The 14,079-nt window shown below is 42.2% G+C and overlaps 1 protein-coding gene across 2 annotated transcripts in view; it reads right to left on the bottom strand.

The window, feature by feature from the left end:
- Positions 1-2,898: 2,898 nt before the first annotated feature.
- Positions 2,899-14,079, bottom strand: part of MDGA2 (MAM domain containing glycosylphosphatidylinositol anchor 2) — a 661,668-nt gene continuing 650,487 nt past the window's right edge. For both annotated transcript variants that reach the window (XM_050954596.1, XM_050954598.1), the window contains exons 16-17: positions 5,785-5,890; positions 2,899-4,189 (exon numbers count right to left, since the gene is read on the bottom strand). In XM_050954596.1, the coding sequence (XP_050810553.1) occupies positions 4,101-4,189; positions 5,785-5,890 (195 nt within the window). In that variant the 3' untranslated portion in view covers positions 2,899-4,100. The remainder of the gene's footprint in view (positions 4,190-5,784; positions 5,891-14,079) is intronic.

Below are 14,079 nucleotides of genomic sequence, written 5' to 3'. Positions count from 1 at the left end.
GTTCTTTTGTTTCCCCATGAGAAACGAGGGTGTCCCTGGATAAGGCTGGCTGCAGGGGAAGAGCTGGGCTGGTATAGTGAGATCACAGAACTCGGCTATTTTATTTAGGATTTCATGTGCAAACTACACTTTTCAGAACAGATGTGGGTTACAGTGGTATTGCTGGGTATAAAAGGGGATAGCAAATGGCAAATGCTAAGGTAACACCCCAGCTCTCTCAGATCCTGCTGGCATATATACAGGACATGGGACGAAAAGTCTGCTGAATGTTTAATGTAGAGTCCACTTACCTGTGACTCTGGGAAGGCTCAGTCGGGACACGCTCTTGTAGCCACTCTACACCCATCATTCTCACTGAGGTCAAGGGGAGTTAATTATCCAAACTTTGCTCCCCCCCATTTTTCTTTAATAGAAACATTACATATGAACTGACATTTTTGCAAAGTTGACATCTGAACAATTCATTTTCATGACTAATTTAAAAATACACCAGAAACAGGATTAGATGACTCAGGGAATTGGGTAACCAGATATAGCACCTTTCACTGCTCAGATCCCACTTCAGACACATCCTGCATCTGCACAATAACCCAAAGTCTTTGCCACCTCATTGGTTTTCCTGTGGCTTACTAGAAAGACAAATACAAATCGAGTCTATTCTCGAGCAAATAATGAACAAGAAGATCCGCACTAACTGGTGCTCTCTTTTACACCCAGCCAAGGAGCAAGGATTGAAAATGAGCATGCAAAATAACCTATCCTCTCACCCCAAGAGTTGACCTCTGCAGGACAAAGCTAAGACGGAGGGCTATGGTAGTGTGTGGAAGGTGACTTACTCTGTGTTTACGCTGCACTGGAACTACCAAGAGGACTTTGATCTCTGGAGCATTTAAACCCAAACTTTTAATAAACATTCAATTCATTTTAAAATTGAAAAAAAAAAGATACTCAGACTAATTCTGGCATGTGCAAATCCATTTGTATTTTGGTTTACAATCCCCAAAAAGAAAAAAAACCTCATTTTTCTCAAACTATCTTGATCAAAACCATTTAAATGTGAGTGGGCATTTTAAGAGCCTCTCCAAATTCTCTCTCCGCATTATTCTCACTACTTATGACAGCCAACGTCATGGACTGTTGCTGTCCATACACCACCACCAAGGAATCTGGTGGATTTTTTGTGGATGCAGACTAACACAGCTACCCCTGATACTTCACACAACACCGTGACTGTTTAGTACGATGCCAGAGAACAGTTTCCGGGATGCTTCCGCTTCCCTGCGCTGAAGAACAGGCCTCCAGATTTCAGTCCTAGTTTGGTCTGGTTTTAGCAGTCATGAATTAGAGGAAAAGTAGCAAACATAAAGGGAATGGTGCATGATTTACTTTTAAAGGGGCACAGCCAATCTACACAGAGCAAAACAGTCTGGATTTTATAAAACAAAACAGCAACAGAATTGACGGCAATCTACTGTGAAGGATAAACCAGAAAACAACATGCCAGATCCTCAGCTGATATGAATCTAGGTAGCTCCCTTTGTACTAGCTGAGATACCAGCCCAGCCTAAGGTTCCTCTGCTGGCAGTCTTCAGGGACAGTCATGGGAAGGGTTTCCGACCTCTCTGATGAGAGGACCACTGAAGCAGGAGCTCAGACTGAAAAATGACCAAATGTGTCGTATTGCTTTAACGATGGCAGCTGACATACCGTACCTAAACATTAATGATGGGGGAACTGCAAAAGGTTCAGATGGGCTTGAAATAATGTTTCTGGAAACACGGTTGGAAATCTTGTAAGGCAGGTTCTCCTCAAAGACAGCCAAGCCAAAAATATGGGGCGAAAAATCCTCTCCGGTGATATGTCACTACTTTGGCGTTATCAGAACTGCTCTGAACCTCAAAATATACCAAGTGCAAGTTCTTATTGTTCTCCCATCCTTAATTAATGCTAACGCTTGCTAGCTGGAAATGTCTTTTATTGAAAAGCATATAGGGCCCCAACCTCACAGTCAATCCATGCTCAGAACTCCCCCTTGACTTCCAAGTGGACTCCAGTTAGGGTACTCCCATAGGACCAGCGTTTTACCAACTAGTGAAGTCACTTACAAATAGATAGTTGGCAGTGCCCTTGGGAAAATCCCTGTCCCTGAACGTCATGTAGTATTATGGATTCAGACAATGACAGATTACGACACAAGAAAGCGACTCTCGGTTATGCCCTTTTCGTGAATAAGTGCACAGAGTGCAACAAACACACGTACCACTTAGAATACCTTACCTGGAAAGAGGCTTTATTGAACATAGCTGTAAAATTGTCTCTTCAGTTGAATTACTGAATTTGCACAAACATTTTTCTACAGAATAAAAAAAAAATCAAGCCTTGTAATTGTTTTACTGCATCTTGTTGTGCTTTTTATATTAATATTTGCAAATGTTATATTTTGTGGTTGTTGTTTTTAATATTTGTAACCCAATTACTTGCATATCAGTTTTTTTAATCCTAGGTGTTGAACATATAATAAAATAATCCTCATCTTTAGACAAAAGTCTTTTTTAAATGAAGTTAAAAGCTGAGATAATTTAAGGAAAAAGGTTTTCAAATTTTCATAACCCACTGTTTAAGGGAAATTTACAATGCATTGGAAAACTGGCCGGTTAAAGGTATGGTAGGTACTCAGGTAGCTCAAAATCATTTTTACAGGTTTTTTTTTTGTAAAAGTGTCTTTTTTAATTATGCTAAAATAATAAAATAATATTTCACAATCTGCACAGAGTCTGACTAAAGGGCAGAGGCATTATACCATCCGTGTTTTGAATAAAGCCAGATTTGCAGGCCCCCTTTGCGTTGGTGGCCCCCTTTTTGTGTTATTTTGTATGCACTGCAATCGCACACACACACCTTCTCGTCTCTCTAAAGCTCAGGCCAATTTCTTTTCAAATGGAGCTTAGAGTAAGAAAATCCCTTTCGTGTTTTACCACCTGCTGCGCTAAGTACATCTTAACAACCTTTTTCTCTGGTTGACCCACTTGATCATCTGGGAAAAAAAAAGTGCTGCTCCCATCTCCAGGACCAATGGAAGCTATTTTCTAATGGATAATAAGCTGAAAGGCCATGGCTGTCTGGAACATCTCATCTGAAAGGGTCTTACGCAGCAACTTAGGTCCATCCTTTTCCAGAAGCGGCTCTGTTTCCTTGCCTGCTGTTTGCACACTTAGGCTCTGTGGTTTGTTTAGAAAATAGTTTGCACAAACCACATTTTTAGCAGTGCAAGCTTCTGTGTTGATTTTGTTTGTTTTTTAATCAGGCTTGTTTCATTGAAGGCACTTGGTTTCCATGGCAATTTATAAAAGACGGTGGTTTGGTTTCTTCACTTCATTAGAACAGATGACTTAGTCGGGGAGGAAAGGTGTTGAAGTGGCTGCAAGCAAACTCAGATAAGCCTGTGTCATATGTAAGCCCAGGTTACACACCCTGGGTAGTAATGCATGCAAAAGGCGACAGCATACAGTTATCTATCATAGCCATGAGAAAATGAAACATAAATGTCTTAAACATCTTTGATCGAGGGTTATTCTCTAGGGGAGGTGACACCCCAAGGTGAAAGGGCCTACATTAATTTAATTCTAGACTAAAAACCTTCTTGAAGGGAAAATAAAACGCCAGCTCTTCATATACCCTGTTTACACTGAGGTGTTGTTTCTCTCTCGCTTTTTTTGGCAGGCCATTAGGTTTCCATGGTAACAAGCAAACTATTCATTTGAAACAAAACCAGCCATGACTTTGTGCTTTGACAAGGATTTCTATAGGTCTTTTTTTCAGAGTTCAACCAGATGATGCCGTATTTCTTATAGACCACAAAAGCACCTGAAGGTCTCTTTTACGCCAGATCGCTTTTCATATGTGGTTCAGAGTCAGTTACGCTCCCGTGATGCCTTTTATCCCCAGTGCTTTTTTTATTTAATTTTTATTTATTTATTTTAATGTTTTGAGTCAGTCAGTGGAGGAATCTTTGGTAGTTTGTTTTTAAGTGTCCATTTTACAAAGACTCTTTCTTCATGCCAATGCTTGGTGAATCTTTCATAGCCTCTGCCAGGATAAGGTCACCTTTGATGACTTAAGACAGACATGAGGAGGATCACTGGAAAAAGCCATATATGTGCTAATGTCCCAACAGCACCTGCTCGTAAATCTACAAAGAGTAGGGGAGAAAAAAAGGAGAATTAACAAGCAGACAATCCAGAGTTTACCATGTAAGGGTAAATGGCACACTGACACTGCACAGATTGGAAGATCCCGTATGGAAATGCAGAGGCTGGGGGACAGGATAACTCAAGGGTGCCAACATCACCTCCCTGTCCCCTCTCCACACTTTTAAAAGTGCGAGGGCCATGCCTGCCTGTTTTTTAACACGGGCATGGTTTGAGAGGAAGGAGGCCGAGCTGCCTTGGGCAGATGCAGAGTGGTGCCGGTGGGACTGCACTTCAAAATGGAGGAGGTAAGCGGCTCTCTCGCTGCAAAATCTAGCCCCTGCTGATGCTGCCAGCCTCTTCCCAGCGCTGGCCAAGAGACCAGGTCCCTCTCAGTAGCCCCGCCCCTGCCCTGCCTCTTCCCCCAAGGCCACGCCCCCGGGCCAGGCTCCCTATTTTCACCAAGGTTCTAGCACTGTGGGATAACTGGATGATATTTATCGATAAATACAGGGACCAAGGTCAATCCTGGGCACTGAATAAGGCAGAGGTCGTGTGAGAAAAATAGTAAGTGATCATATCATTAAAGACTTTATCATAAAACCTATGCACAAAGTGTCTGTATGGGGGGGAGTGAATTAAGGTTTTACAGGCAACCTACATTTGGGAATTTCCCAGCTTTTGAGTGTTTGGTTTTGCAACCTTAAAATTCTTGTAGCATAGATGTGTGCCTGCAATAGCTATCTATCCATCCCCATACACCAGCGCTCTCTCTCTCTCCTAATAGCTATCTATCTATCCATCCATCCATCCCCATACACCCAGCACTCTCTCTCCCTCTCTCTCTATCTCCCAATAGCTATCTATCTAGCCATCCATCCATCCCCATACACCCAGCTCTCTCTCCCTCTCTCCTTCCCACTCTTTATTCAGTCAGATTTATCAGTAGGGTAATGGAGATTTTTATATATAATAATAAAACAAATATATACATGCACACACACACACACACACACATATAATGTTTATTAATTGTAAAAGAAAAGGAGATCTATACATTTTTAAAATTAAGTACGTTATTAATATCCAAATGTCTATTGTCTAGGGGACAGATTCTGATATCCTGACTTCAGTACAGTCATACTTACTCCACAAACAGTTTTACTGACTTCGAATGAAGACCCATAGAGTAAGGCACGGAGCATTGGGATGGTGGCTATCAGAATCTGGCTCTATATGAGGAGAACTAGTGTTCCTTTAATATAGACCAGTGCCATTATATACATACATATATGCCCTCTAGCTACACAGCACAGTGCAATTTCATGGTTCCGGCCTGCCTGACTCCCATTTGGTTTTCCTTCTCTTTGCTGCCATTACGTTTTTTAAAAAATGTAATGCATTTCATATTTGACTAGAGATATTTTGGCTCCAGATTTTGGTTCCAAGGAAATCTGTAAACATCTCCATCTCAACTGGGTAACGTTTTGTTTTCTGCACCACAGGGTCTGGTTCAGAACATGGCTCACATTTACAGTGACGGGGAGCGGTATAAGTATCTAGACAGCTCATCACATGGGCTGGAGGACCTACTTACTGTTGGCTGGCTGGTCTGCTTTCATACACTCTCCTTCCACAATTGATACATCATCAATAGCAATATCACCTTCTATGCCAGGACCTCGGACCCCTTCAAAAATGAGCTGCAAAAAATAAATATGATACAATTAACAATACAGGGAATTCATGACACACAAAAAATATTCAGCTCTATTCGTGGACACAAATTAATGTGGTATTAAAGAGCTGTAGCTAATTACTCTCTGTGTGCCTTCAATAATGTATATACACCTGTTGTGCTGGCAGGTCAGCATCCCAGTAAAGGAGAAATCATTAGTGCAGAGTCTGGGCATATGTTAACTGTAACTTGCTTTGTTTGCAAGTATACACCAGGCCTGGAACAGCATGCAGGGCTATCCTGTCTCCTAGGAGTCTCAGCCCAACACCAGTGACTAGTTCCAGGGAGCAACTCTATCTCTCCACAAAACAAACAAACGAAAATCAGCAACGACCAATGGCAGCACAGCATGTCATCCCAAGACTGGACATTTGCTCATCTGCTGCATAGCACCTGCGTCCCTCAACAGGAGGCATTATAGAAATAAAGGTATGATGGTAGTCTGGCACCACAGAGTAAAGGCATTTCAGATAACTTGCCATGAAAAAAGGGAGGTGTTAGCTAGCTATACAAGCGGCTTGAAGCTGAATGTGCCCTCTGTGGGAGGTCTCTTGGTATTACAATTTATTATTGCACTTGACCATGTTCCAGGGAAGACATGAGGGTGTGTCAATTAGACAGAGTCCAAAGAAGCTCTTGGGTAAGATGAGATCAGTGGTTCTGCACTTTCCCCAACTGGTTCCACCCATTACATTTCCATATGGAGACACTGATCTCATCTAGCTGGGATCAAGCCGGGATCCCCTTGCAACTCAGCAATATGGAAAGGACAGGGTGGTCTTAACCCCCTCGCACCTGTTTGCAACCTGCCCCTGGTGGCCATTACCCACAGTCTGAGAGAACCTGTGCAACAGACTGGTGTTGTATTCAGTCCTTCCTGTTGAGAGGTTCCAGAGAGTCACACGAACACTCATTCACCCACTCTCTCTTTCATATGGGGTTCTGCCAGATTCCATGGCTCTCTCACTGAGACAAGCTTAAGAAAATATTCATTGCAAGTCACTGGAGGACATGATTGACATTATGTCAGCACCACTGCTTATTGGGGTATATGTCCGTCATGTTTTTCCCAGGTTCATACACTGGAGGGGCCTGGCTGGATACTGGTCTCTCAGGAAGCACCAAGTGTCAACAGCGCTTCATGTTATTGCTTTGGTGAAGGAAACGAGCAGATCCTAGCTCAAAGATGAATGGCGAGAGGCTATTCCCATCCTTGTGATGATTAGCAGATTTCCAGTGTAGATGTTACCCCTTGTTTTCAGGACACCTTGAGAAAAAAAATCAGACTTGGTCTAGTGTGTTCTCAGAATACGAGAATGGTAAGCTCCAACCAAGAAAAGTATGTGATTGAGGAAAAAGAGAGCAACATTGTGAGACAGAGGCAGAAATCTGTATTACTTCACCTGGAGAGGAAAAATATCCCAGTTTGGAGATGTCTGCCCTGTACCAAGGTAGTTACTATTATTTGCCATAATGCCAGTTATTAATGATGGATTACTACAGTACTGGAGAACCATGAGAAAATGTATTCAATAGCAAACTTCCAAGTCTTTCTGTAGAGGTGATGGGAATTATGCAACACCTATTTTGCAAACAATCAAATTCACACAGCTATCCTTTTGAAATGCTTTCAGTTGACAGAGATGACAAGTTCTAAACTTTCATCTACTACAAGATATGCATGAAATTCAAAGATCAGACTGTGGCACTGATCCAGAAATTAACTCTTAGGGGTAGAGTCATTTGGCAGACGTTTAATTCTATGTGGAGTAATACAGTGCAGTTAGTAATAATCTAGTTACAATACAGATGTATAGAGAACACTTAGCCGGATGCTGCTGCCATTGATTTCAACAGCAGTTTTACCAGTGATTTATTGGGGCACAGGATTGAGTTCTTTTGGCAGCTTCCATCTTATCTTTGCTAATTAATACAGTTCAGTCAGTGTTACGCAATGAGAATGAGCAGCTTTCATTACAACTGTCCAGCAAGTCCTCAGTTCCCAGTGAAACAGTGCACTGCTCAGCACCATGCCTGGATGGGCACTACCGTATAAATAATATTAAAGCACTGCGATGTGCCAGAATACCAGATCACAAGACATGATGATGTGCAGAAGCAGTTTTTACTTTCTTGATTAGACTTGATTGTGGAACTCACACCCTCAGCAGTAGACACGTGTCCTACTTTCATTAAGCCAAATTTACTCTCTAGGCTATTGACACTATAGCAGTAGAGTGGCAGGGCTTGGGGATGTATTTAAAAGCTGACTGGTGCGCCTTAAGTCACATGGCAAGTTCTGTACACGCAATGCTAAATAAACTTGAAAGCAGCACATTTGTAGTGGATGGCTCCATCGTTATTTTACTGAAGTGTGATATTGTAGGTTAATTACTGTAACAAGGCAGGCATTAGTGTAACCATGAGCAGTAATTGGGAAAACAGCAAGCTTTTCCATTTTTAGCCCACTGTCTGAAAACAGTGTTTCCAGTAATTACCCTCTCATCGCATTTCCCCCACTCTAACACCGATACTGGAACATATTCAGCTTGAAAGGAAAATATCTTTCTCCTCTTTTCTCCCTCTCTTGGCAGACTGTACAGAATCTATCAACCGGATTTAAAATCAAATCTCTCCTGGTTAGGACATGCACTGCTTCAAGACACGAGGAACTCTATAAACAAACATACAATAGGTTGCATTTAATTGAAATCTGCTTTTGGCAAGAAGCTGCATAGGTTTCAAAGAAGGTTCCCTATTAGCCAGGCTGGCCACTGTCTCAAAACAAATCATCGCAGAAGAGTATTGGCAATGCATGAAGCACAGTCTAGTGTGCAGCTCGTAGTTACTTGCAGGATGTGCCAGAGGATCACAATCCCCCACCAGTCTCTAGCAAAAGCTATTATCTGTGCCCATGTAATTTTACACAGCTGTTGTTAGAAATGCTGCATTTAGCAGAAGAATAGCAGAGCTTACAAATATACTGAAGGCCACTTTACTCTCTTGACAAGTAAAATGGAAACTATTTCTTACGTTGTCCCATCAATCCTGGGAGTCTCAAAGGGAATTTAGCTTTCAGTTGCTTTTTCCAGCAGATGCCAGGCTGAGTGTACTTCCCTGGAGAGACTCCTCAATAGAAGTAGAAACAAGCCCAATGAAAATCCCAAGTCCGAATGCCCCCAAACTTGGCAAAGATTTCAACCTGGATCTAAATGTTAATGTTCAGACCACCCCTAATTGGAAGAAATGATGCAGTGGGCCCCATCTTTTATCCTTAGGGTCAGTCGACACTGGCAATGTTAAAGTGCTGGCTGTGGCAGGGCTTTAACATGGCTTGTGAAGACGCGGCACAGTGCTGGGGGAGCTCTCCCAATACTCTAAAAACCCCTCCTCCACCGGGGCATAGCTACCAGTGCTGGGGCACTGTTTACACTGACGCTTTACAGTGCTGAAACTTGCAGTGCTCAGGGGGGTGTTTTTTCATACCCTGAGCAAGAGAGTTGCAGCGCTGTAAAGTGCCAGCGTAGACAAGCCCTAAGTCTTCCTGAGGCCTTTTTTCATTCCCAAAGCTCAAGTAACAATTGTAGCCAGCTTTGGAGTTTATTGCCAACATTTCATTTGGATCTAAGATGATGATGTTCTCAGCCTGTTTCTAGTAGCTGAAAGTCAAAATAATGAAAAAAGGGATCATCTCATATAGACTCTCACAGACTCATAGACATTAAGGTCAGAAAGGACCATTATGATCTTCTAGTCTGACCTCCTGCACAATGCAGGCCACAGAATCTCACCCACCCACTCCTGTAATAACCCCCTGACCTATATCTGAGCTACTGAAGTCTTCAAATCGTGGTTTAAAGACTTCAAGGTGCAGAGAATCGTTGAGCAAGTGACCTGTGCCCGAGGCTGCAGAGGAAGGTGAAAAAAACCCAGGGCTTCTGCAAATCTGCCCTGGTGGAAAATTCCTTCCCGACCCCAAATACGGCGATAAGTTAAACCCTGAGCATGTGGGCAAGACTCACCAGCCAGACACCCAGGAAAGAATTCTCTGTAGTAACTCAGATCCCACCCCATCTAACATCCCATCACAAGCCATTGGGCATATTTACCGCTAGTAGTCAAAGATCAATTAATTGCCAAAATTAGGCTATCTCATTATACCATCCCCTCCATAAACTTACCAAGATTAGTCTTGAAGCCAGATATGTCTTTTGCTCCTACTACTCCCTTTGGGAGGCTGTTTCAGAACTTCACTCTTCTGATGGTTAGAAACCTTCATTTAATTTCAAATCTGCACTTGTGATGGTGCAGCCGAGGATAATGGGGCCCTGACCTTGTCTGGCATCCTTGTCGTGGGCTAAGCAGAGAGGACATGGACTGATGGGAATGAAAACTATGCCACATCCATAACCCTAGAGATGGCCCATCTGTTCTAGCTGAGGCACATGAAATGCACCTTAACCGCTTGCCTTGGGCAACCCCTGTGCTGTACCTGTTCTGTGGAGGAACAAAGCATTTAATTCCCCAGAGCAGCCTTCCCCATCTTTCACAGTCTGTCAGTCTGTTCCAGGCACTAAAATTCATGTTATTTGTGTGCACGCACAGGCTATTTGTTTATTTATTGACAGATCCATCTTTTAGTTTAAAATATCCTTTTGTTTTTGAAGAATTAAATGAATCATGCTCATTATTCTGGATTAAATCACAACAGAGGTTTATAAGCCTAATTACATGTTGGAAGGCTGAAATCTTGCCTGGCTTTGGATAACTTCCAAAGCAGTAAATTAAGGAGATAAGATGGGTGAGGTATTATCTTTTATTGGACTAATTCCTGTTGGTGAGAACATATGAATGGCCACACTGGGTCAGACCAAAGGTCCATCTAGCCCAGTCTCCTGTCTTCTGACAGTGGCCAGTGCCAGGTGCCCCAGAGGGAACAAACAGAACAGGTAATCATCAAGTGATCCATCCCCTGCTACCCATTCCCAGCTTCTGGCAAACAGAGGCTAGGGACACCATCTCTGCCCATCCTGGCTAATAGCCACTGATGGACCTATCCTCCATGAATTTATCTAGTTCTTTTTTGAACCCTGTTATAGTCTTGGCCTTCACAACATCCTCTGGCAAAGAGTTCCACAGGCTGACTGTGTGTTGTGTGAAAGACAAGAGAGACGAGCTTTGGAACTATATAGGGTGCTTCAAGTCACCTGAAGAAGAGATCTGCGTAAGCTAAAATGCTTGACTCCCTCACCAACTGAAGCTGGTCCAATAACAGATATCACCTCACCCACCTTGTCTCTCTAATGTACTGGGACCAACATGGCTACAACACTATAAAAGGCCATTAATTCTGGTTGACACAGGTTGCCCAGGTGCAAAACAAAGTCACATTAAAACAGATGCAACCACCAACTGAGTGTTTGTACATTGCAATTTTTTGGGGGGGTGTGTGTGTGTGTGTCAAAAACTGAAAATGTTCACTGTTTAGGTTTTCCAACTAAACATTTTCAAGAAAAGCAAGCACTTTCTGTGAAAATTTACATTTAGTGGAAAATGTTTCCCTCGAAAAAAGCTGAGATGGAAACATTTTGCTCAGACATAAATACGACATTTCTTGTACTTGTCTTCCTGGGCCTGGTTTTCTTCATATAACAAATAACAAAACCCTGTAAAAAACATATCAACCAACAAAACGAGCTAACTCATGAACAAACAAAAAGATTATACACAGAGTTTTAATTTAAAAAGAGAGAACAATGAAGCCAAAACAGGCAGCTGCCAAACAACTAGAAGGGAGCATTTCACAACTTTAAATGAGCATGTTCCCTAATTGATCAGCAACTTAACATTGAAACAACGTTAACCAGGATGACTTTAAGTGAAGAGTTCCTGTATCAACCAGATTTCTGTGGCACAGCTTTCTGAACTCTGAAATTGGGCATGTGAAAAGAAGAGTGGAAAAATATATAGGAAACAGGCCATTAAACTTAGAAGTGGATGCTAGAGAGACAAGGTGGCTGAGGTATTAGCTTTATTTGAGAGAGACCAGCTTCTGAGCTTACAAAGAGCTCTTCTTCAGAAGTGAATGGTAAGAGAAGGGTCTGTGATGGGATGTTAGACGGGGTGGGATCTGAGTTACTACTAAGAATTCTTTCCTCGGTGTCTAGCTGGTGAGTCTTGCCCACATGCTCAGGGTTTAGCTGATCGCCATATTTGGGATCAGGAAGGAATTTTCCACCAGGGAAAATTGGCAGAGGCCCTGGAAGTTTTTTGCCTTACTCTGCAGCATGGGGTATGGGTCACTTGCTGGAGGATTCTCTGCACCTTGAGGTCTTTAAACTACGATTTGAGAACTTCAATAGCTCAGACATAGGTTAAGAGGTTGTTACAGGAGTGGGTAGGTGAAATTCTGTGGTCTGCATTGTGCAGGAGGTTAGACTAGATGATCATAATGGTCCCTTCTGACCTTAAAGTCTATGAGTCTATGTTGCTAGTGCTACTGATATACATGAAAGGGATTCACATACGGTGGTGGGTGGCAATATAAAACTCTACGACAGACATGGAGCCAGTAACTGCAGTTTTTTGAGATATGAGTCCCTATGGGTGCTCCACTTCAGGTGTGCACGTGCCTCTTGACTAGAGATAGTATCAGAGGGGTAGCTGTGTTAGTCTGGATCTGTAAAAGCACAGAGTCCTGTGGCACCTTATAGACTAATAGACGTTTTGGAGCATGCGCTTTCGTGGGTGAATACCCACTTTGTCAAATGCATGTAGTGGAAATTTCCAGGGGCAGGTATATATGTGGAGGCAAGAAGCAGGCTAGAGATAACAAGGTCAGTTCAATCAGGGAGGATGAGGCCCTCTTCTAGCAGTTGAGGTGTGAAAACCAACTACAAAAGCAGTTTCTCCTCCCTTGGTTTTATTTTGACAACCATAATCTGCAGAATTTTGCAGAATTTTAATATATTATGTGCAGAATTTTTAATTTTTTGGAGCAGAATGCCCCCAGGAGTAAAACATAGTTGCCTAAAATTAGGCACCTAAATCTATATATAAACTCCTAGAGGAAGGAGACTAATTTCCAAACATGCTGAGTGCTGAGTAAAATCAATGGGAACATCAGGTGCTCAGCATCGCTGAAAATCAAGCCACTTACTTATAAATTTACATATGGGTTTAGAGCCCTAACTTGGGGCACCCACATTTGAAGACATGGGCCTTGGGGAACTTGTGTGGGATGAGGGGTTATTCGAAGGATTATGTTGGTCAGCCATGGATAACTCCATTGAACATCCACTACTGGAGATACAGAAATGGAGCCGGTTCTGCCATTCAGCATCCTTCACAGCAGCCACCGAAAAAAAATTAGATAATACAGATGACATGTAGTCACTGTAGTTTGGTAGCGCCGCTGACTTCAATGGTATCCCCAGTTTAATGGCACTATGTTGATTTACATCCAGGGACAACTAGTGACAGCAGCTGAGGATCAGGAAGATTGTATCCTTATCCGTATCCTATTCAATGCTGGAAGTTCTTCCAGCTAAAAGAACCATTTTGGAAACTGCTCTTTGTGTGCACCAAACTATGCAACATATTGCTGCAAGGAGCTGGAAGGCAGTAAGAAGACTTCAAGGAAGTTGCAGCTACTGTTGGTCACAGTGTGCCTACTGAAATGTGGTTTGAGAGCTGTTATGACACAGACAGCAGGGAGTGTTTCATTTTTATATGCTCTAGTCTCATTTTACTTACCATTGCATACATTATTTGGTTATTTGGTGAGGTAATACCTTTTCTTGGACCAACTCCTGTTGGTGAGAGAGACAAGCTTTCAAGCCATACAGAGCTCTTCTTCAGGTTATTTAACAGACAGAATAAGCATTACATAAATACTGGTTCTAAGCATTCATAATCCCTTCATAATCTCTTCACCAGGAAGGCTTCGGTATTGGATATGTGGATTGGGAAAATGTAAAAGGAATCTAGGAATAAATTAACCCATTAACAAGTTTTAATTTCTGTGTCAGAGGATACAGTTTACTACAGACTAAGATTAGTTTCAGTTCACTACCCTTAAATTTAACTATAAAACACAAAACTTGTGAACTGACTGGCTAAAGATCTTGCTTAAACAGGCAGTAAATATTTCTG

Source organism: Gopherus flavomarginatus, chromosome 5 (assembly GCF_025201925.1).
Source record: "Gopherus flavomarginatus isolate rGopFla2 chromosome 5, rGopFla2.mat.asm, whole genome shotgun sequence".
In the NCBI taxonomy this organism is placed as follows: domain Eukaryota; kingdom Metazoa; phylum Chordata; order Testudines; family Testudinidae; genus Gopherus; species Gopherus flavomarginatus.
Note: the sequence above shows the minus strand (reverse complement) of the source record. Positions and strands in the feature narration are given on the sequence as shown.